This window comes from Ambystoma mexicanum, chromosome 5p (assembly GCF_040938575.1).
Source record: "Ambystoma mexicanum isolate Mex_15411 chromosome 5p, UKY_AmexF1_1, whole genome shotgun sequence".
Classification (NCBI taxonomy): Eukaryota; Metazoa; Chordata; class Amphibia; order Caudata; family Ambystomatidae; genus Ambystoma; species Ambystoma mexicanum.
In genome coordinates this window covers 845,141,761-845,165,896 of record NC_090930.1, presented here as the reverse complement: position 1 = coordinate 845,165,896, position 24,136 = coordinate 845,141,761, and the positions used below count along the sequence as shown (strand labels likewise).

The following is a 24,136-nucleotide window of genomic DNA, read 5'->3' as shown; positions in this document are numbered from 1 at the left end:
GTTTTGTACGAAAGATCAATAGATGAATTGTAAAGAGATGCTTACAGAGGAATAGTTACTTACAATGATAGTTCTCCATCATGGCAAATTTCCTTAGAACCCCAAACACCTGAATATCTCTATACCTGAGTGAGATTTTGGAGCCTATATTAACATGAGAAGGAAAATATGGCTACCGTAATGTTCTTTCTATGGATTCTTCTCCGGCAGATTCCTCATCTGATAGATATTCCATCCAGCTCTTCTGCTTCAGAAAATGTTTGATAGGGGGCTAGTGGACCTCGACTCAGCCATCGATCCGCCTTGCTCGACATCCGATTGTCGTCTCCGGACGTGACATCAGGTGTCGTATATATACTTCGTCACTACGCCACACACCCCAGTTGCCCCCTTTTTTCCCCGAGCACACCACACTGCATTGGAAAACAGAGAGAGAACAACGGGCTAATGAGCCCTGAAAAAAATGAAATAACCATGAGCTTCCGAAGGAGGAAGAATTAGCAATAGCCACTAACAAAGTAGTGTCAGAAAAATTATTTTTTTATTTTCATTTTTTTTAAACAACACGTGGCAGGAATAACAGATAACGGTCAATGAGGGCCATCACCAAGTCAACGTTAAATAGAAGAGGCGCACCAACCACCAACTTTCTGTGTGGGGGTGGATGGGAGAGGAGATGAGGAATCTGCATGGGAAGAATCCATAGAAGAACAAGTTACTTATGCTGGTAACGTTCTATCGAATGGATGCTCATCCCACGCATTCCTCACCTTTTGACACATGTCCAGCTTCAGCTGCTTTGGAAAAAAAGTTCTCGGCAAAGGGCGCCATGCGTCGATGGTGTAGACTCGATGTCCCTCGAAGGCCTCCGTCGAGGGTAACGTCATCAGGTGTATAAGTAGCACGTGCGGTGCCTGTTGGCCTCAGTTCTGTTTTTCCCCTTTTTATCTTTGATCTTGTACTGTGTAGATTGTGCCGGCAGACAGGTATGAGCCTTGCGAGATTTGAGATGGCAATAACCCGGGAAAATCTACAGAGGGGTAGGCTGGGAGAGCGATGAGGAATACGTTGGAGGAACATCCAATCGAAAGAACGTTACCAGTTGGTAAGTAACTGGTTCTTCGAGTGGATTGTGTCCTCCAACGTATTCCTCATCTTAGATAGACTCCCAAAGCAGTATGGACAATTCCTCTGGAGGAGGGGGTAGATTTTTCAATACTCTTGGATGGCTGAGTATAGTACTGTTTTTACAAAAGTTAGCTCCCTAGACTGGGAAGCATCCAGGTTATAGAATTTTGAGAAGGTGTGTAGCGAATACCATCTCGCCGTGTGAGGCCGGGTCTGAAAAGAAAACGGATAAGGAAATAGAGTGGTTCAGTTGAAAATCTGATACCACCTTTGGAAGGAAAGAAGGATTGGTCCGGAGGACAACCGTATCCTTGTGAAAGGTGAGGAATGGATGTTCTACCGACAAGGCCTGAAGCTCGCTTACACGCCTTGCCGAAGTCACTGCAATCAGAAAATCAATTTTCCATGAAAGAAACTTCAAGTCCACCGTAGCTATGGGCTCAAAAGCTTTATGGCATAAGGCAGTGAGGACCACATTCAGTTTCCACTTTGGATGCGGGTTGCGCACAGGTGGATAAAGATGCAATAGACCTGCCAAGTGTCTTTTAATGACAGGGTTTGTCAATGAAAAAGAGCAATAGTCCGTGGACAGGTAAGCAGCGATAGCCGACAAATCCTATAAGACTAGACATGTATGCCTGAAATTGCCAGATGAGAAATGAATGACAGGACCGTGTCAATGGTAGCTTCTCTGGGGTCCAGCTGCTTTGCTAAACACCAGTGACAGAAACAGCCATTTGCTCCTATACTGAGACCTCGTCAAAGGTTTTCTAGGGGCCTTGATAATATGCATATTATCCGCTGACAAGTTGAAACTTTCTAAAGATTTGAACTCAGGCAACAGGCCGCCAAGCTGAATTATTGTGGGGAGGGGTGCTACATCTGCTGATCGTTCTGGTGAAGCAGGTCGGGAGTCAACAGAAGCCTGATCGGTGAGCAGACTGACAGATGCTGAAGCTCCGAAAACCAGAATCTGGCTGGCTACCACGGGGCTATGAACAGGAGAGTGCAATTCGTCATGTTCCTGAGCTTGCATAGCGCCTGGTGAATCAGAGGAAGAGGCGGGAAGGCGTATGCCCTCATGTTGTGCCATGGAATCTCGAGAGCATCCCCCAGGGAAGAAGCTCCGAGCCTGTTCCTGGAAGCATAAAGAGGAAGTTTCCTGTTTGATGACGTCGCAAAGAGGTCCACTTATGGAGTTCCCCAATACAGAAAAAAGGTCGGAGAGGATCTCTGTGTTCAGCTTTCACTCGTAGCAGGCCACTGCTCGCCGACTGAGAGAGTCTGCAGTCACATTCAGCTGGCCCAGAATGTGCACAGCTAGCAGCCAAACATTGTGCTGAATGGCCCATTCCTAAATCTGAATGGCTAGATCTACAACGGAAGGTGACCTGGAACCCCCCTGCTTCTTGATGTAAAATATGGATACTGCATTGTCTGTGCGGGTGCGGACCACTTTGTTCACAATCACTGGCTTGAAGGCTTTGAGCGCCAAGAAAATCGCCAGAAGTTCCAGATCATAGATGTCAAATTGTCTGTCCTGTGGCGACCACATGTCTAAAACCTGAAGATCCATTGTTGCGCCCCGCCTGATAAGGGAGGAGTCCGTCGTAATGGTCGTTTGAGGGGAGGGTTCCTGAAAAGGAGCACCCACTGACAGATTGCTGATAGATGACCACCATAGGAGATCTGTCATCCTGCAGGGTGGGACCAGAATCATTTTGGTGTCCTGGTCCACTGCCTGAAGGCAGGAACTCCGAAGAGCCATCTGCGTGAGTCGCATTTTGAGACGAGCAAGGGGAAGAGCAAACACGCACGAGGCCATGAGGCCTAGAAGCCTCTGGAACCACCAGGCCGACATGCTCTCTGACTGAATGAAAACAGATCCACCATCCTGTCCACAGTCAGGTACACTCTGCAGTCGATCGTGTTCCAACGGAAACCCAGGAAAATCAGGTCCTGAGAGATCGTCATGGAGGATTTCCACCAGTTCACCGACAGCCCAAGCCCGAACAGGAGCTGAAGGAGAGACTGAAGATTGCTCGAGGCTTTCACTGGACAGGGGCTGCACAGAAGCCAGTAGTCCGAATATGGATACACATGAATACCCTGTAGCTATAGAAAAGCCACAATGACCGACATCATCTTCGTGAAGACACTCAGCGCTGAGCTGAGACCAAAAAGGAGCACTCTGAATTGGAGGTGCTCCTCTCCCTGAGAGAACCACAGATATTTCCGATGCGGGCTCCAGATCAGGATATGCATATACGCGTCCTGAAGGTCCACAACGCTGAGGCAGTCGCCCTTCTGAAGACAGGGCTTTATTTGGCAGGGTGTGATCATCTTTAATTTCTCTTGGGGAAGAGAAAGGTTGAACTGGGAAAGGTCTAGAATGGTGCACAGGCCAATCTGGTTGGGTTTGGGCACTGTAAACAGACGAGAGTAGAAGCCCTCCCCTCGTTCCAGTAGGGGAACGGGTTCCACCGCCTTCAGGTCTAGAAGCTTCTGGACCTCGGCTCTGAGGGAGGGCGTCCCCGACTGCTGAAAGGGAGTATTGAAGGGTGGGATAGTGGGAAGGGGCAAGCGAAAGCCCGCCCGAGCGATGGACAAAACCGGTCTTCGCTGAAGGTTTGCCATGCCTCCAGATGAGACGAGATTCGTCCTCCCACCGGAGTCTCGTGCGAGCGCCAAAAAATATCATTTTGCAGACTTTTTTTGGTGGAGAGACTACCTGTCCCTGAAGAGGAAGCTGAAGAGCAAGAGAAAAACCGACCATGTTGCTGTCTCCGACGGGATTTACCTCTCAGCGGATAAGTCCTACAAGACATGCGGTCCTGGAACCCTCTGAAGCCAGAGGAGGACCGAGACTGGGATTCAGATCTCTGAGCGTGGACTGGGGGCTTCACTAGCACCATCAGAGACTTGGCAGTTTGTGTGCTTGCCTTAGTCTTTGTAAACACATGTCATCCGTTGAAGAATGAAACAACTCTTTTCCATCAAAAGGCGGGTCCAGAACTTTATCTTGGACCTCCTTCGAAAACTTTGTTGCATGGAGCCAAGCTTGACGAGCTGAGGTGTCGACATGGTGCGCAGCAGCCTCCAGCATATCCTGTGCCAAAACCCTGGCGTCTGACAAACTGCCCTTAAAGTCTTCCAACCTGTCTCCAGGAATGAACTCCTGGAAGTGTGCCAAGTCCCTCCACAGTTTCATATTCGCCGCCACCAAAATGAGCTCCGCGTTAGCCTGACGTTTTTGCAGCGCTGAGTTGGCAAAAACTTTCTTGGCTAAGGAGTCAAGCAACTTGTCTTCCTTGGCTAGAACTTAAGCTGTGACATGATGCCAAGGCTACTTCCTCGGAGGTGTGAAGCCTGTAACAGCGTCGATTCTCTTATTTATATGTAGCCTAGTATGGGGTTTATCCCAGACTTTGCGGGCCTCGGCCAGAACGTCCTTCTAAAGGAACAGGCTGGTGCGCTCCTGTGGAGACTAGGTGAACGCCCCCGAAAGCACCACTTCCTGCGGAGCGGGTGCCTCACGTACTGGTATGTCAAGGAGTGACATCATGTCCAGAACCCGGTCGTGGAATGCTCTGACAGAACGGGGTTGGTCCTCACTATCCTGGTCTGCCTGAAGGTCATCCAGAATGCCAGGATCCGCTAGTTGCGATGCGACCGGCGTCAAATTGAAGTCCCGCTCTGCTGGAGTCTTGTCAAGCGGAGACAACGGAGGCAGAGGCGGAAGAGGTGGAGGTGGGTCGGGAGGTAGAGGTGCTACCGCTGCCGGAGCGACAGGTGCTGTGACTGGAACTGCCCGGGCAGGATGCGGCACCAGGGGGCAAATCTCCCTAAAAAGGCCTTTAAAGTACTCTCTCATGGGATCAGTGTTCATAGGAGTCTGAAACTTCCCAAAAAAGGCATCCTCTGCTGAAACTTTAGGGACCGGGATGGGCAGAGGCTGCTCATGAGGGGCATACCCCCACGAACGTAGTGAGGAAGGCGGCCAAGAGGGCACGCCACCAACAGGGTCTACATAGATCAGTGGGGCAGAAGCAGGAGGAAGCGAGACTGTATGCGGTAGTGGCATTTGAGCGCGCCAGTTATAGGAAGGGCGGAACGGATTCACGCTGTCCCGTGGACCAGGTAGTCCACCAAAAAGAAGGCTCCCAGCACCCGTCTTCGATAGCGCGGGTGTGAGGGAAGAATCCAAAATGGCCACCGTAGGCCACGTGGGAAGGCCCGCCATTTTTTGAGCATCTGAGGAGAACTGCATCAGATGTGTGGGTGAGGCAGGTGACTCCACAGACTGGTCAGGGGACTTGATCGAAACTTTAGCCTTGACACAAGGATCCTCGGCAGAGTTGGTACTATGGGGCCTTGGATGTTTCCTGGACATCCTGTCGTGACCCTTTGAGTAAGCCTCCAAGAGAGGAACCCCAGCCAAGCCGGTAACAGAGGAGAAACGGTTGGCGACCTCTCCCTGTGCCCCCTCAACAGAACCAGAAACAATGCGAGCGCAGGAAAGTTGAGGAATCCACCTCACAGACAAGACCTTAACAGGTCTCTCAGTTCTGTTGGTATGCACCTTAGCCTCAATATGAGGAACCTCGAAACAGAGTCCAGTCTTTATAGCTCTCCCGAAAGGGGCCTCAAACCGTGGTTCGGTACAGAAAGCCTCAACGGAGGCCTCAGGGCGCACTCAGTGTCTGTGTGGGAAGCTCCAAACAAGGAGACCTCGGAGTGAACTCTGGTACCCAACGCCTCTGCACGACTAGGCTGGTATCAGCACCTGATTGGTGAACCTCGAAACATGAACCGGTACAGGCAGGCCCCTCGCGGGAACCCTCAGAGAAAACCCTGGTACACCTATTAGGCCTGAGAGGCACCTCCGTAGAATCCCTAGTAGCAGACATTTTGAAGCGCATCCTGGACCTGGAGCACCCGAGAAGGAGTCCCCCGGTCAGGGTGCCCTGAAAAGTAAGGAACTTACTAGGCGTCTCTTCTTTCCATCGATGAAGAGTTGAAAATGAGATGGAGGAACTCTCTGGAAGATCTCCTCCCACCGACAAAGACGACGTTGAAGTGTCCGGACCGAAAGGGAGTCACAGTAGAAACACAAGTCCCAACAGTGATCCGGTCCCAGACACTCCAAGCAGAGAGAATGGGTATCCGCCCTAGCGAAGCGACTTTCTCAAGAGGAACACGCGACAAATCCCAAATGATCCGGCATAGATGGAGGACTACGCGACCGCAGAACCGGAGTAGGAGAGAAGGACAACGGGAAAGAAAAAAGGTCTTTCCATTGATGCAAGTGTGCCCAGCCCCTACCGTGCAGTGAAAACGACTGAAGGTCGATGCGTGGGGCGGAGCTAAGGAGGGTGGGTTTACGGCCACATGCGGTACCCAGCGTAAAAGAGAAGGACACATTTTTCAATTTGATGCTTTATTTACAAAAAGTGCTCTGGTCCCGTCCCACAGGACGGAATGTCCCAAAAGTATGGAGGAATGGGGACGGGACGTAGGAGTATAATAAAAACATGAAAAGGATAGCAACTCAAACCTTCCAAATGGTGGACGAAGAACATGGCAGATTAGGAAGGGTTAATAGCCATAGACCATAAAGAAACACCCATTTATGATGAGGAAAACACACCTGAGATTAAAACATAAAAAAGAAAGATACCCTAGTAGTCTCACGGCGAATCAAAAAGATTGTGCAGATATGAGGATGCCCTGAGTTAGAATTCCAGGGACAGGAATCCCCCCACACCCTAGAACCACAGTACCAGGGCTACAAATCCCCTGAACCAGAAAGCGTACAGCACAAACTCAAGAGATCATGGCCAGAAACCGTAGCGAACGTACACCCCGAGAAGAACTGCAACTTCCTAAATTGGCCACAGCAGTGTTTTTACATATGCCTAAAATCTAGGTGGGGACTGTGGGCAAAATTATGAGGGTTACTGTGATAGGGTCAAATTCTGTATTACGTGGTCTTGTACTCTTTGACGCCAGCCGGCGCTTGGGTGCACAAATCTGTAATAGTTGTATTAAAATGCTGACGAGTGCTCACTCTTGAGGATCCAGACCTGAGCACATATGTGCTGAATTCTAGCTGTAAACCCAGCATGCCGACTAACTTTGCGTCTTCTTACTCCAGGACTACCCGAAACCACCTATAGCTCCTCAACCTCTGCAGTACGTAGAGTGCTTGTACGCTGTCTTATGTGTGTAAAGACTGGAGGGGGGTGTCTGTACTTCCGCTCTCTATATGGTAGAGGAGAGGCACGGAGGACCCCAGCCAAGATTCTCTATTGTGGTAGCAATGGACGAGCAATTAAGGCCTAGCTTTTCAGGAGGTGATGCAGGCTGGTTCTTAAGTACAGTGTAGTCCCCGAACTCCCACAAAGGAATGTCCACACACTGTATTACTGAAAGCACAGTCTTTGCATAATTAATACTCAAAAGGTATGTACACAATCACAATAACGCACTTTGTATTTGGAAATCAACAATGATAAATATATACAATTCTAAAGTGGTACCACCAATGTTAATGAATCTCATTAAAGTGCATCAACTGTACGGTTAAAATGTCACACAGATCAATAACGAGGAAACCAGCAATAGAGATAGGGAGGAAAGCAAGATGGTTGAAACAATAGGCAGAGTACTGGCCTCTACCGTTAAGCACATTTCTGTGTGGAGATCCCCCCACGTGGGCAACCTGTAAAATAAAGATATATAGCACAAGCCCAGTCCATATATTGTTCAATAGCCTTATTTCCTCCTAGAATGTTTTACCCCCCCAAATGTACCTGGTGGAGTAGAGTTCTTCGAATACGCGTCGACGGATCCTTCTTGAGTGACTCCCTTTCAAGCAGGAGCCACGGATCGTCGAGAGGCATCGAAGATGGTGAACTTGTCGTCGACGGCGGCGATGAGAAGTTTAAGTGTGCCGAGACCCCGATGTCGATCTAGGCGGTGTTCGTCAGCGACGTCCTGCGAGGATGAGGTGTGTGGGGCACCTCCGCGATGGATTGTTCAGGACCGCAAAGAGTTTCAGAAGAACTGTGGCCCAACAAGGGCGTCGAGTCGTCGAAGTCTTTGTGGCCTTCAGGTGGCGGGAAACCCACCGGCAGATTCTCCTCGGCGCGTTGGTCGTCCTCGACTTTCTCCGGAGGGACAAAGCGGTTGACGTTGCGGACAAGGGAGTCCTTCGATTCCAATGTTCTTAGGCAAAGGAGCGGGCGGCTCCGGTCGGCGGCGGCACGGCGTCAAGTGGTCCCCACGGCTGGGCAACACAACTTCGACGGGCCTCCATCGGTTACACAAACATGCGAGCCCTGGTCCACGGCAATAGACTTTGACAGCCGCGAAGTCTGGGTGCTTTGCTACGTTCTCCTCAGCAGTCCCGTCTCGGGTCGGCAGCCTTTCGAGGGTCTGACTTCCAGGGAGCTTCGGCAAAGGTTAGCGGTGCTCGATGGTCCCTCGGAGCACGGGAAGAGGGCGCCTTACCAGGTCCTCTCTGAGATCAGTCTTCGACGAATTTGGCAGCTTTCAGATCAGGTCGAAGCAAATGCAACAGCAAGTCTCCTTCTTCCAGCTGAGCGTCGACGATCAGCAGTTCCAGTTACTCTTAAAGTGTAGACATAGCTTCTGAACAATTTGTAGTGGTGAGAGGTCCCCAGATATACTATCCTGTCTCTCATCCACACTGCTGGGTCACTCTCAGCAGCCAATCATACAGAAGGGAATTCATGCAGTCAGTCAGCCAATCAGGCACACAGTGCATTCAGGCCATCCTCCTCCCTCTCAGACGCTCACAACAAGGAATGTGGATTGGGACAAGTACCCAGCCATTCAACACTACACACTGCATTCAGGCCAGTTTCGGGCAGGAATGTCTCAGTCTTTGTCTCTCATACCAGAAACCAGACAGCCACTACAAGAAGTGCATATTGGTCACACACTCCATTCACCCAGGTCCCACCCACAGGGTGTACCCACAACATACTGTCACTGGGAAGGCTCCAGCCAGTCTGGACTGGACTTCACAACAACACCATATATGGAACTTCCACCCAACAGCCAGTCAGGGGGAAGGGACAGAGTCAGGGCTTCCCAGGACTTTGGGAAAACAAGGAAACAGGCAATAGAAAGCAAGAGGCCACAGGGCCATCTTGTTTTCCATCAGGAATCAACTGATTCCAGTGGCAGGGCCTGGGTATCCCAAAATGGAGGATACTCAGAGCACCTGTCAAATTCAGCATGGAGCTGCCACCAGCCCATACCCTGCTCTGTGGGCCACCCACAGGTGCCCAGAAACATACACTAGGGACACAGGGTTGTACCCCCACTCATGGGTGCCGTAAGGGTATCCCATGGGTCTCTTCACCAAGTCCCACATGAACTCCTGCGTGGAAAACACGACAGAACACAAGATAAAAAGGCAGTAAAGGACAAGGATACGGAGGCCCTGTCCCTCCGATGCATTTCCAGCATCACAGTCGCCCCCCCCCCAAGGCTGAGGTGGAGGGTGCCTAATCTCCCACGGGATAGACACCCTCATCCAGACGGTCAACATACCTTCTGGAAAGGCCATCTGCATTATCGTGACTCTTCCCTGGTCTGTGCTCTATGGTGAAGTCTAGCCCTTGCAGGCTAATGGACCACCTGAGCAGTTTCGGGTTTTCACCCTTCATCTGCATAAGCCACTTCAGGGGCTTATGATCTGTTTGGACCTTGAAGGTAGACGCTGTAAGGTAGGGCCTAAAACACCTAAGGCTCCAAACTATACTGAAACATTCCTTCTCAACTGTAGCCCACCTAAGTTCTCTACCCTTAAGTTGTCTACTGATGAAGATGATAGGATGTTCCCTCCCTTGGTCATCTAACTGGGACAAGACAGCTCCAATTCCGGTGTCGCAGGCATCCCTCTGGACGATAAAGGGTCGGCTGTAGTCAGGCGCACACAACACAGGTGCCCTACACAGACTTTCTTTCAAGCCATCAAAGGCCCTCTGACAGTCTTCAGTCCAATTAACCTTCCTAGGTTGTTTGGGGGAAGTCAGAGCTGTCAGTGGTGCAGCTATGGTTCCATAGTCCGCCATGAAATTGCGATAATACCCAGTGAGGCCCAAAAAGGCTCTCACCTGGGTTTGAGTAGTGGGAGCCTCCCAGTCCTGTACATCCTGTACCTTACTGGGGAGAGGTTGGATTTGACCCCCTCCTACCTCATGACCAAGATATGTGACTGTCCCCTGAGCTATCTGGCACTTGGTGGCCTTGATAGTGAGGTTAGTCCTTTTCAAGGCCTGCAACACCTTACCCAGATGTGTCAAATGCTCTTCCCAAGTGGAACTGTAGACGGAAATGTCGTCTAAATAAGCCACACAAAAGGCTTCCAGCCCACTAAGCGCATGGTTGACCAATCTCTGGAAGGTGGCAGGGGCATTCTTCAAACCAAAAGGCATGACCCTAAACTGGTAGAGTCCCTCTGGTGTTGAGACCGCTTTCTTTTACTTGGCATGGTCCGTCAGAGCTATTTGCCAATAGCCTGAGGTGAGGTCAAAGGTGCTCACAAATTTGGCAGCACCTATGGTGTCCATGAGCTCATCAGCCCGGGGCAATGGGTGTGCGTCAGTTTTGATGACGGCATTGACTCCTCGGTAGTCCACACAAAACCTCCAATCCTTGGTACCTGCCTGGGAACTTGCCTTGGGGACAAGGACCACAGGACTGGACCAGGGACTGGTTGAGGGTTCAATAACACCCTGATCCAACATCTTGGTGACCTCAGCCTGGATTTGGTTCTTAACAGTGTCTGACATACGGTAGCTCCTGCTTTTGACAGGCACGCTGTCACCAGTGTCCATCTTGTGCTTACACCACGGTGTAAGGCCTGGCGTCAGTGAAAACAGAGAGGCATACTGCTGGAGCAAAGTACTGCAGGCCCTCTACTGCTCTGTTGTCAAATCTGGAGAGAGATGCACTCCCTCCACTGAGCCATCCTGAGGGTTGCTATACAGCAAATCAGGAAGGGGCTCACTCTCATCCTCTTCTTGCTCTGAAGCTAGCAAGAGACATGAGACTTCTGCTCGCCTGTGGAAAGGCTTGAGCCTATTAACATGGAATACCTGAGAGGCTACCCCTAGGATTCCCATGTCAACCAGATAATTGACCTCACCCATCTTGGAGATTATCTTGAAGGGTCCAGTCCATTTATCTGCCAATGCCCAAGGCTAGGTAGGCTCCATCACGAGGACCTCCTGTCCCGGAGTCCAATCCACTTGCGAGGCTATAAGATCATGCCAGTACTTGTTCAATTCCTGGCTGGCTTTGAGATTCGCTGTTGCCTGACCCATCATCTGGGTCATCCTCCGTCTGAGGCCTAACACATAGTCCTCCACTTGCTTGGAGGGACCTGGAGGGGTGGCTTCCAAACCTTCTCTGATCAAGGCAAGGGGCCCCCTCACGGGATGTCCAAAGAGTAACTCAAAGGGGCTGAAACCAACACCCTCTTGAGGTACCTCTCTGTAAGCAAACAGCAAGCATGGCAGGAGGAGATCCCATTTCCTCCTTAGGGGCTCTTCCAAAGCACCTATCATGCCCTTGAGAGTTTTATTAAATCTCTCAACCAGACCATTGGTCTGGGGGTGGTAAGAGGTGGAGAACTTATAGGTTACTCCGCACTCTTTCCACATGGTCTTCATGTAACTAGACATGAAGTTGGATCCTCTGTCAGAGACAACCTCCTTGGGGAATCCAACACGGGTGAAAATGCCCAGGAGAGACCTGGCAACCACCTTGGCAGTTACGGTCTGAAGGGGTATAGCCTCAGGGTGCCTGGTGGCATGATATACCAAGACCAGGATGAACCGGTGTCCACCTGAAGTGGGAGGGTCCAGGGGACCGACGATGTCGATGCCCACCCTCTCAAATGGTGTGCCAACCACTGGCAATGGCTGCAGTGGGGCAATGACACTGCCTCCAGTCTTGCCAGACAACTGACAAGTTGGGCAGGTCCTGCAGTGGGACTCCACTTCTACTCCCATCCGAGGCCAGTAGAAATGGGCAGATAGCCTCTGCTTAGTCTTCTTGGTACCAAGATGACCAGCCAAGGGCACCTCATGCGCCAACTGCAGTAGGCAGGGCCTGTAAACCTGGGGTACCACCAACCTCTTGAGGGCACCAGGTTCAGGCTTAGTGGGCTCACTAACAAGAAGCTCACCCTTCCAATAAATCCGGAATGTCCTAGGCACTTCTCCTTGTGCCTGGGACAGGGCCTGCTTCCTCAGACCCTCGAGAAAGTGGCACTCTCTCTGTCCTTTACAGAAGTCTGCCCGGGAGGGTCCCCCTTCAGGTAACAAGCATTGAAGATCGGGATGATCCTCCGGGTTGAGAACCTCTCCCACAGGAGAGTCTTCTGGCTCTTCTCCCACAGGAGTTGAGACGGGGTTTACCACTGGACCCAGCTCGTCCAGAGCATGGATCCCAATGGGTGCTGTAGGAACAGCAGGAAGAGAAGGAGCTCCCTCCACAGAGGTGGCCTTCTTGTTCTTCCTTCGTCTTGCCTTAGGCCGCGCCTTTGGCTCGGGTACCTGACTCACAGCCAGACCCGGGGTCACCTGTGACCTAGTGACGGCAGCAGCAGTCATGGGAAGGCCATCCGAGATCAATCCCAACTCTACTAGATCATTACCTAACAGAATGTTAGCATGGACATTGTCCTGAACCAGGACAGGAAGCTTTGCTGTCTTGTCTCCAATTACGAGTGTGACTAAGGCTACAGGCGATAATTTAGGAGGCCCACCAGCTAACCTGGTGGTTCTCAGAGGAGCACCTACATAGTCCTCTGGCTTGAGCAGGGTCCTGTCCACCACTGTCATGCTTGCCCCAGTGTCTCTCAAACCAGTAGAAGGCTGGCCATTCAGGAGGACACTTCTCAAAAATCTACGGGTGTTCTGTGGGATAGTCGCCAGTACTTCCGCGTACTGGTCCTAGGCCCCAAGGGACACTAAGGAAATCTCTACAGGAGCACCAAATGTGATCCCTGTATGGGAGGGGAGGACAGCGGCCTCCACCTCAGACATGGGGTAAGGGTAGGTTAGGCTGACAGCCTGTACTCCAAGTGACTTACCTTTACACTTGGAGTCACCCCTCTTGTGATCCAGAGCCCCACAATCCCAACAAGTGCCGGGAGTGCGGGGTACGGTACTGGAACCACTGGGAGCCTGCTTTGCAGCAGGATGACCACTACTCTTGTTCCCACCCACAGATGACTTATCCCCACTAGATTTTTGGGTCTTAGGAGAGGAGGGTTTAGGTTTACCCGACTGTGACTGCTTTTGGGACTCCTAGGCTTTCTGAGAGGCCCCCTTTTTCTTGTCCTTGTCCTTCCCACTGGAGTCCTTAGGGGACACCCAGTGGGAGATCCACTTGTCAGCCAACCTAGCCAGCTTAAAGGGATCCAAAATGTTCTGGTCAGCAACATACTGACGCAGCTCCGGTGAACAGGCTTCAGAAAAATGCTCAAAAAACAACAGGTGGGACAATTCAACAAAAGTTTTCACCTAGTAGCCATCAATCCACCCCATCATGTTCATGTGCGCAGCACTCGCCCAGTCAACCCAAGACACATTCTCTCTTTTCTTAAAATCCCTGAACCTTTTAAGGTATTGGGTAGGTGTCTTGCCAAACTTGGAAATCAAGGCAGACTTCATACACTTATACTGACCCCTTTCTTCCACACTCAGCTTCAGAATACAGTCATACCCAGACTGAGGCACGCTGCTTAACAAACACTTAGCCCATCTCTTTTGACAACATCATGAATTGCACAAGCCATTTCAAATGCTTCAATCCATTGGAGGATATCAGAACCCTCCACAAACACACCAACCAAATCCTTCATAAACTTGGTGGCTGGGGACCTGCCACTCTCAACTGGTTTAGCTGAAGTCTCCACTCTAGCTTTCTCTAGCTGGATTCTTTGGTGCTCAGTGTCCCTATCTTTGAGTATCACTTGCTGTGCCAACTCCTCTTTCTTCAACTCAGCTACGGTTACCAACTTTTTGTATTGAAAGATTAACTGTTCCCGTTGTAGCTCCAATTTTAAAAGTTCAATCTTCAGGGCCTCCCCCTGAAGAGCAGAGCTGGGGTTCAGAAAACAGAGGCAGCAGGAATGGTGGCATTCCCAGAAACAGATTCAGTAGAACCCCCAGGGGCAGAGTCTTCATTGGTTGCATTCTCCCCCCTATCAAGAGTTTCACCATCAGTCTGGTAGTCCACCAGGGCAGCTATCAGCTCAGCCCTAGACTTACCCACAAAGTCTAACTCCCTGGCTTCACAAGCACTCTGGAGAGCCTCTAAGCTCATCCTAGTTAATTTACCATTTGCAATAGACTCCATTGCTTGTAATGCAGTTATTTTGTACACAACCATACCTTAATTTAATAAAGTGCAGATATTTTGTAAGTGGCACGGTTATACACTGATTCTTAAAACCATAAGCATCTCACCGCTGCCACCAGTTTAAAGACTGGAGGGGGGTGTCTGTACTTCCGCTCTCTATATGGTAGAGGAGAGGCACGGAGGACCCCAGCCAAGATTCTCTATTGTGGTAACAATGGACGAGCAATCAAGGCCTAGCATCTCAGGAGGTGATGCGGGCTGGTTCTTAAGTACAGTGTAGTCCACGAACCCCCACAAAGGATTGTCCACACACTATTACTGAAAACACAGTCTTTATATAATGAATATTCAAAGGTATGTACACGATCACAATAACGCACTTTGTACTCGGAAATCAACAATGATAAATATATACAATTCTAAAGTGGTACCACCAATGTTATCGAATCCATTAAAGTGCATCAACTGTACGGTTAAAATGTCACACAGATCAATAACGAGGAAACCAGCAATAGAGATAGGAAGGAAAGCAAGATGTTTGAAACAATAGGCAAAGTACTGGCCTCTACCCTTAAGCACAGTTCTGTGTGGAGATCCCCCCACGTGGGCAACCTGTAAAATAAAGATATATAGCACAAACCCAGTCCATATATTGTTTAATAGCCTTATTTCCTCCTAGAATGTTTTACCCCCCCAATGTACCTGGTGGAGTAGAGTTCTTCAAAGACGCGTCGACGGATCCTTCTTGAGCGACTCCTTTTCAAGCAGGAGCCACGGATCATCGAGAGGCGTTGAAGATGGTGAACCTGTCGTCGACGGCTGCGATGAGAAGTTCAAGGGTGCTGAGACCCCGATGTCGATCCAGGCGGTGCTCGTCAGCAACGTCCTGCGAGGATGAGGTGTGCGGGGCACCTCGGCGATGGATTGTTCAGGGCTGCAAAGAGTTTCAGAAGAACTGTGGCCCAACAAGGGCATTGAGTCGTCGAAGTCTTTGTGGCCTTCAGGTGGCGGGAAACCCACCGGCGGATTCTCCTCGGCGCGTTGGTCGTCCTCGACTTTCTCCGGCGGGACAAAGCGGTCGACGTTGCGGACAAGGGAGTCCTTCAATTCAAATGTTCTTAGGCAAAGGAGCGGCCAGCTCCGGTCGTCAGCAGCACAGCGTCAAGTAGTCCCCACGGCTGGGCAACACAACTTCGACTGGCCTCCAGCGGTTACACAAACCTGAAAACCCTGGTCAACGGCAATAGACTTCGACGGCAGCGAAGTCCGGGTGCTTTGCTTCGTTCTCCTCAGTGGTCCCGTCTCGGGTCGGCAGCCTTTCGAGGATCTGACTTCCAGGGAGCTTCGGCAAAGGTTAGCGGTGCTCGATGGTCCCTCGGAGCACGGGAAGAGGGCGCCTTACCAGGTCCTCTCTCGGATCAGTCTTCGACGAATTCGGCAGCTTTCAGATCAGGTCGAAGCAAATGCAACAGCAAGTCTCCTTCTTCCAGCTGGGCGTCGAGGATCAGCAGTTCCAGTTACTCTTAAAGTGTAGACACAGCTTCTGAACAATTTCTAGTGGTGAGAGGTCCCCAGATACACTATCCTGTCTCTCATCCACACTGCTGGGTCACTCTCAGCAGCCAATCATACAGAAGGGCATTCATGCAGTCAGTCAGCCAATCAGGCACACAGTGCATTCAGGCCATCCTCCTCCCTCTCAGACACTCACAAAAAGGAATGTGGATTGGGACAAGTACCCAGCCATTCGACACTACACACTGCATTCAGGCCAGTTTCTGGCAGGGCTGTTTCATTCTTTGTCTCTCATACCAGAAACCAGACAGCCACAACAAGAAGTGCCTATTGGTCACACACTCCATTCACCCAGGTCCCACCCACAGGGTGTACCCACAACATACAGTCACTGGGAAGGCTCCAGCCAGTCTGGACTGGACTTCACAACAACAACATATATGGAACTTCCGCCCAACAGCCAGTCAGGGGGAAGGGACAGAGTCAGGGCTTCCCAGGACTTTGGGAAAACAAGGTAACCAGCAATAGAAAGCAAGAGGCCACAGGGCCATCTTGTTTTCCATCAGGAATCAACTGATTCCAGTGGCAGGGCCTGGGTATCCCAAAATGGAGGATACTCAGAGCACCTGTCAAATTCAGCATGGAGCTGCCACCAGCCCATACCCTGCTCTGCGGGCCACCCACAGGTGCCCAAAAACATACACTAGGGGCACAGGGTTGCACCCCCATCCACGGGTGCTGTAAGGGTATCCCATATGTCTGTTCACCAAACCAAAAGAGAGAGAGCTGCACCGACAGGAATCTAACATGAACTCCTGCGCGGAAAACACGACAGAACACATGATAAAAAGGCAATAAAGGACAAGAATACGGAGGCCCTGTCCCTCCGATGCATTTCCAGCATCACAGTGTGGTAAGCCGTTCTGAGGTCCCTTGCAGGCAAGTGAAATGTCTATCTTGTGTAGAGCATGGGGATTTTCTCTCTGCTGTTTGGAGATTTACATGACTTGGTTAATGACGCATTGCATGCCTGTGTCACAGAAAGCAGTGAACGTTCTACTATGTTCTGGGGAATGCTTTGCCAATTCACCATCTCTTGCGATCTCTCTCTCAGTTGGGTTGTTCATTCTTTTTCCCCCTGATGTGTCTTCCCCGGACTGCAGTCCTAGGAGATAGGCAGAAGGAGACTGACCAGCATTGTGCAATACAGGGATGTGGCAAAAAAGGTTGTACTTATTTCAAACATGCAGGCACATAAAGACGGACATGGATTGGTGTCCTCCCATCTTCTCCACCTCACATCTGGAGCAGGACTGTCTCTGGTGAAAACTCTGTCCCCATGCCCTCTTGACATGGTCAGGTCTCTCACCCTGTCAAAGTGGTTAAATAGCCAAACAACACCCACAAGCTGTGTGTACTTCCTCACATGCCATCTTCCTCCCATCTGTATTCTAGTGCAACAGGTGTGTCTTATAGGTGTCACATAAATGCCAGCAAATAGACAAAACTAAAAAGGAAAATATAATGCAAGTGAATATCCAAAAATATTGCATGCATGCAGTATTTTATGAAATCTGTGTATGTTTCTGCTCACCCAGTGTATTTTCCATGATTACTGTGCTTGAGAGCAAAATTTAGATAGGGCAGTTGTGCTTCTTCTGCCAGCCTCTCAAGATGAGAGTTAAGTACCTAAATACATTGAATACCCAGATTGCCATAATGATTGAGCAAACGCTCTACTCCTGAGACTAAGCAGTAGTGATAGTTGCAAACTGAAGGGCTGCACTGTCTTTCTTTAAGCAGAGACTAACTTTTATTAAACTGCTAATCCTGCAAATCACCACTAAGGACATCATTATAATTATAGCAGAAAGAGTAAAAACAGGCAGTTTTACAAATTCGGTCTGTTTTTACCACCCGTCTGATTATGGTTTGCCACATTTTCATCATACAGTATTCCAAGGGTAATTAAGGCTGAATTATGAATTGAAACAACTCTTAATTTACCATCAGCGTTATCCCCCAACCAAGAGGTGGATTTACACTTTTAAAAAGTCCTCTGGTATTTCAGAAACTGGTGGTATGGGGAAAACAAAACGGGGTCAAAAAGTGGGCACTCTGCTGCCCACCTTCTCACTGCCTTTGTAAAGTAAAGCACAAATGCCAAAGCTGGGCTGTGGTCCAAGGGTTTGCCCGAACCTGAAACGAGGGAAAAATTGAAGCCTAGACAGAACACAAAGTTTTCTTCTAAGCCACAAGTGTCATCTGACAAGATAGCGGTGGTTTGCCATGAGAGGAAGTTGACCACCATTTTGAGATCCACGAATTCTGTGTCAGCAGTGTACTCTCATTAGCACTTGGGCAGCTCACTTCAGGAATCTCTGCTTGAAAAGACTCTGAGGTCTGGCTGGACACCCATCTCCGGTTCCCCTGGGTTCCTTCATACCACAAATTGACTGGTCCTCCAACCTCACGGTCCACTAAGTATCTGACCTCTAACTCTGCAATGCTTTTTTCTGAACCTTGGTATAACCACCCACATCAGCTATATTGGCACCTGAGGTAGGGTTCCAAATGGACCACAGCCTCTTCAGCTAGCTGAACCCCATCGACTGCTCCCAAATTCTCAAAAGCAACTTATTGCTTTCAACGGCTGATGAGGTCACAGGCTTTGATCTCCTACTACAAGGGCCTCATAAAGGAACTGCTTCCCTCCCCAGGCTCCATTAACTTTGTGCATTAAAATTGTGTACGACATGATCCTCTATTGGCATTGGCAATGCCAGCAGTTTGGGTTTTTGTGTAGGATGGTATTACCTACCAATAAGATAGCAACAACTGGCAAAAGGATGTGACTGCTTGGACATATGATGTAATTGCTTGGCAAATGACATCTAATACCGATAGACAAGACAAAACTGTTGGCTTTGGCAATGTTTGCTGTTATCGAGTTCCCTGTGCAGCCTCTTTTCTGGGAGATGCAAGAACTGTGGTCCATAGACCCGCAAACATGCTTATGCCTCTCAACCCACTCGGTGAGGGTAGAAGCTCTATCATGGTGAGCAAAGATTGCAGGAAACGGTCAGCCCACAGGCAACTCACATGTGAAGACTCCCCACTATTACAGAACGCCTGGTTATCCTAACAGGAACCAGGTGTGAAATAAGGATGAAATGTTATTCGAAGCCTTTCTACTTTAGAAACGTCTGCTTTATTCAGAGGTGGTGATAGGCAAAGGTAAGCTGAATCCTGAAGATTAAAGGTCATTATGCAAAGGGTCAGTTCAATATTGATTTATCATCATTAAGGGAGAGGATTCTCATTCTAGAGTACCGCACCTTCAACCTACTAATGCATTATCATTATATGGACCCATGCTTTATCTGTAACTAAGTTGCAGGCATTACAGTATAACAGTTCATTCATGAAACCTTATGAAAAGGAAATAAAATATACCATACACATCCCTTGTGGTTATTAAGTAGGGTAGGACAGAGTTATTTCATTCTTGAGATATAGGTCAAGGTTCTATTGTCCTTCAATTAATAGTTGGATGTACTGGAAAATGATATCACAATGTGAGGAGCCACAGTACTGAGGTTTGGAAGCTGGGACGGAGGCTGGATCATGGACTCTGCCATAACGCTAAGCCCCTGTAGGGTCAGGTAGCACGAGGGAGGGACAGTAAGGAAAGCAATATGCTAGCATACAATGCAAAGCTTTTCTGAAGTATGCAAAGAGTTTGAAGTGAGGAGATAAGTAATCGACCAGTAAGGTGCTAGCATCGCAAAGACTGGCAAAGTAGCTGTGTAGCATTTCCCTCCTGTCGCTGACCACCCTTCAGAGAAAAGCACGGCCAGTGATCAGCCATAATGGAATAGGTAAGCACTAGGAACACTTGTAATGAAATTATACAACAGCAACAATCTGAAAGTCAGCAGGCATTTAGAACCAAAAATAGCTAAATCCCCTTTCCTATTTCCTTACCTTGTGCAAGCCCACACAATCCAGCCACAACTGTCTCTAATAAAGCAGCATTTCTGTCTGACACTAAAATGCGGATTTCAATGCAGATGGACACACGTCAGATTTTGACAAACCCCTGATAAATGCCCTGCCGTGGGGCTCTCATGCAGGATCAAGGAGGGAAGAAGATGGCAGGAGTGATGCTATATCATGTTATGTATAAAGGGATCTCTATGTTACCTGCATATTGTGAGTCCAGTAAAATAGCTCGATGGCTAACTCAAGTGGCGTTTCAAACCAGTAATTTGTAGTGGGAGACCTTGGGAAGGGGATTCACATTAACACATCAGACGTTAGGATTTTCCAATATGTCTTTGAGTGTCAGGGAGATAAGCTAGTCTGTGTAAGGTTTTAAGGGATGCAATATCAATTACAAAGACATGTATTTCTAAAACATACCTTTTTTTTCCTTCAAGAGATCAGGTCTGATGATAGCTAAAGTTCTTTCTAATTGTATTGGCGCAGGTTTTTTGTGAAGTGATGGGAAAAAGAATTCATACTGTTTGGCGGCCTCCTCCTTGTTATCCTCGCTGTTAACTAAATTCACTTCTTCTTTTTCCAAAATTTCTTCTACTCTGATGAAGCAAACATTAAACAATTATTTATAGGTGAAATTGTGCTTGATATGGCGTTTATTTATTTACAAAATGTATCATGATTTAGTAAGTATAAGACACATACGAGAATAACGATTTTAGAAAACAATAAGAAACACTGGTCACAAATTGATGTGAAGAGTAGAGAGTAATTAATAGTTAATAAAAGTATGTTTAAGAGGGTATATGTTATTACTAAACAGTAAGGTATTTAGTATTACTAAACAATAACTATGAAATAATATATTACAATAAGAATATGATACAAATATATAACAATAATAATAATAATAATAATAATGCTTTAATGTGATATCGATTGAAAAATTCAAACTTTACACATATTGCTTATACATAATCAGAAAAAGGAAAATGTAAAATATGCAATTTATACAATTATGTAAGTATAAAAGGAAAAGGAAAAATCAAGTATATCTAAATACATATAACTTTACAATATCCAAAAGCTTCCTAAATAAAACTTCATAATAAAACATCATTTCAACCATTTATTTAAATCCGGATGCCCATCGCTTTTTCAATCTGGAGCCATACATTATATAATGCAATAAAAAGATGCATGTTTACTGTATTAGTACAGTATAACCAAAATTGCTTTTCCGGTATAGATTCCAGATTATGGGCAAATTCTCCTAGATATTTAACAATTATGTGTCTCATTGTGATGCATTCAGTTAATAAATGCTTGGTTGTCTCCAGACTATCAGGTAGGTTACATATACGACATATTCGTTCTACAGTTGCGATCTTTTCCCTAGGTCCCACATTACACAAGGTCGGTAGTTGCTCCAGACGGAAAAGAATAATAAACCGTCTTAGCCTTGTGGAAGGGCATAGGTAAAGATATGCCTGAGGTTTCATAAAGTTGTAGAGTCAATACTTTACAAAGGCACATGACTTTAAACACCCTAAATGGGAAAAGTTCTCTAACCAATCCCAGAGATCAACCTTTTTCCCCAGTGCTGTCATGACCTCCTGGGAAATGGTTGTCCCTCTGTCAGTCCAGCCAATGGCTCTCAGAAATTGGGTCATACTTTTCTGGAGAGGAGAGGTAGTACCTTTTTTACTTACTTCTATATGCATGGTAACCAGCATAGGGTTAGAAGAACTATTCTTCATCTTGAGATACAAGCCCACCCTCTTTTTCAGTACCATTGCTTTAAGTGAGGGTAGACCCAGCTCCAGCCTTATAAGGGCCATAGGAACACTAGGGGGTAACCCCAGTATGCGTCGCCAGAATTTTCCCTCAACCACTTGCAGCCAGGCTAGATCAGAAGAGGTTAGTGCTTCCAGGCCATACGTAATCATAGGCGCAAACACCTGTATGTACAGGTGTCTCGTCCCCCATAGTGTGAAACCAGCCTGCCTCCTGGTAAATGACGCAATTAAAGCTGTAACTTGCTGCGCCCTAATTCTCCTATTTTGTCTACATAGAGAGTAATCACCCCAAGGTTCAATTTCAACTCCTAAGTACCGATAGGAAGGGGAATAAAGTATATTATCATTCTGCACCCATAGCTCAACACAAGAGACTTTTTTCTTCGTGAATCTAATCACTTTGGTCTTATCAAGGTTAATAGCTAACCCATTGATCTTTGCGTATTCCCATAGTGCTACCGCTGAGCGCCTAATACCAGCAATAGTGTTGTCGAAAATGACCAAATCGTCCGCATATGCCAGTACTGCACAAGTTGTATCCCCTACTTTAGGTGGGCAGTTATTCACTTCGGCCAATACTATTGGGATATTGTATACGTACAGATTGTACACCAGTGGAGCAGTTACACATCCCTGTTTTACCCCCCTATCTTGTCTCACTTGTCTAGACAAGGATCCCTTTTGATTTAATCTGAGGCACACCATGGTGTTATAGTGCAGCTGTCTTAAGTAGTACAGTATACTAGGCGGGCAACCCATAACTTCCAGCTTTGTCCACAGCCTGGCTCTAGGTATATGTATTTAGATATACTAGATTTTTCCTTTTCCTTTTATACTTACATCATTGTATAAATTGCATATTTTAAATTTTCCTTTTTCTGATTATGTATAAGCAATATGTGTAAAGTTTGATTTTTCAATCTATATCACATTAAAGCATTATTATTATATAACAATAATAAACCAATCATGTAAAATATTATATGATCTAATACTGACATTAAAATACAAAAAACATTATCTTAGAGTATACTTAATGGCACCTGCAAGGCGGCACTAAGTGACATGTTTTCGTTCTCCCTGACCTCACTGACACCTTCTTGACCCTAATCCTCCAGAAGTCCTCGGACTATCTTAGAGTTGCCATCTAATTCCCTCTGGGATCTCGCTGTGTCTCTTACCCTTGCATCTCTTCAGCTCACAGTGTTTCACTGTGTTGTGTGCTCTCTGACTTTATGTATTTTATCTGTGCTAAATGACTTTTGATGTTGCCTCTTTTCTGTGCTAATTGATTTCTGATTTAGGGCATTTTTTTGTGCCAAATGACTTTTGATGTTGGCCTTTTTTCTGTGCTACATGATGTCTGATGGTAGGCATTTTTCTGTGCTAAATGACTTTAGAATCTGGCATTTTCTTCTTGGGATTCTGCATCATGACATGTAAATGTGTGCCCGTCTATGACACTCATGTACATCTGAACTACACCGCTTGAACCCCTAATTCTGCTGCTGCTACCCTCACTGGGATCTTATTTTAGTACCTACTTTTTATTGGCCTTGTTTGGCTGCTAAGCCGCCTGGTGAGTTTGGTGTTGCACTGCGCATTTGGGCCCCTCTCTCTCCACTGTGCATCGCTTTGATTCCCGCCCTCACCCCTATGGTCCCTCTGATCTATTCCAACTGTTTCTCCATCAACTATCCTCCCTCTCTCTGGAAGTCTGGAAGGAAGAAATTTAAGAAGGCTCTCCTAGCCTCCAACCTGGATCTGCCCATAGCCGACACCTATGTCAATGCTTACTCCAGGCAGACTATCACTGACATTCTCTTTGTAGTTCCTTCTCCTGACCTATGGACTCCCAATATGGTTTATGTCCTCTCCCCTTTCTCTTCTCACCCATTAATGGTGGTACCAGATGGGATGTGCTCTGGGCACACTTCTCATCATCCAGGTGCATCATCAATGTCTATCGCAATGGCACTATCATGGACCAGGGCTGTCAGCCCAACCTCCTCCTTCTTGACAGGCTTTTGCTATCTCTTTTCAACTCCCCCCTGCTGCCTCACTGTCTTCTGTCCCCCGTCTTTCCCCCCTTCAGTGGTGGTAACCCACCCCTGTACCCCTCCTCAGAAAATATTCAAAGGTGGCAACCAGCTTCACTTAGCTACCATTAATTCTCACCCACTGTCAAACACTCCTCAGACATCTGTCTCCCCCTTGAAGACCTTGACCTCGATCTCATCGAAGACCTTGACCTCGACGTTCTTGCTCTCACTGAGATG

The 24,136-nt window shown here is 47.9% G+C and overlaps 1 protein-coding gene across 1 annotated transcript in view; it reads right to left on the bottom strand.

The window, feature by feature from the left end:
* Nucleotides 1–24,136, bottom strand: part of NME8 (NME/NM23 family member 8) — a 2,398,321-nt gene that overhangs the window by 1,028,203 nt on the left and 1,345,982 nt on the right. The window contains exon 12 of the mRNA XM_069613833.1: nt 20,482–20,657. Within this exon, the coding sequence (XP_069469934.1) occupies nt 20,482–20,657 (176 nt within the window). The remainder of the gene's footprint in view (nt 1–20,481; nt 20,658–24,136) is intronic.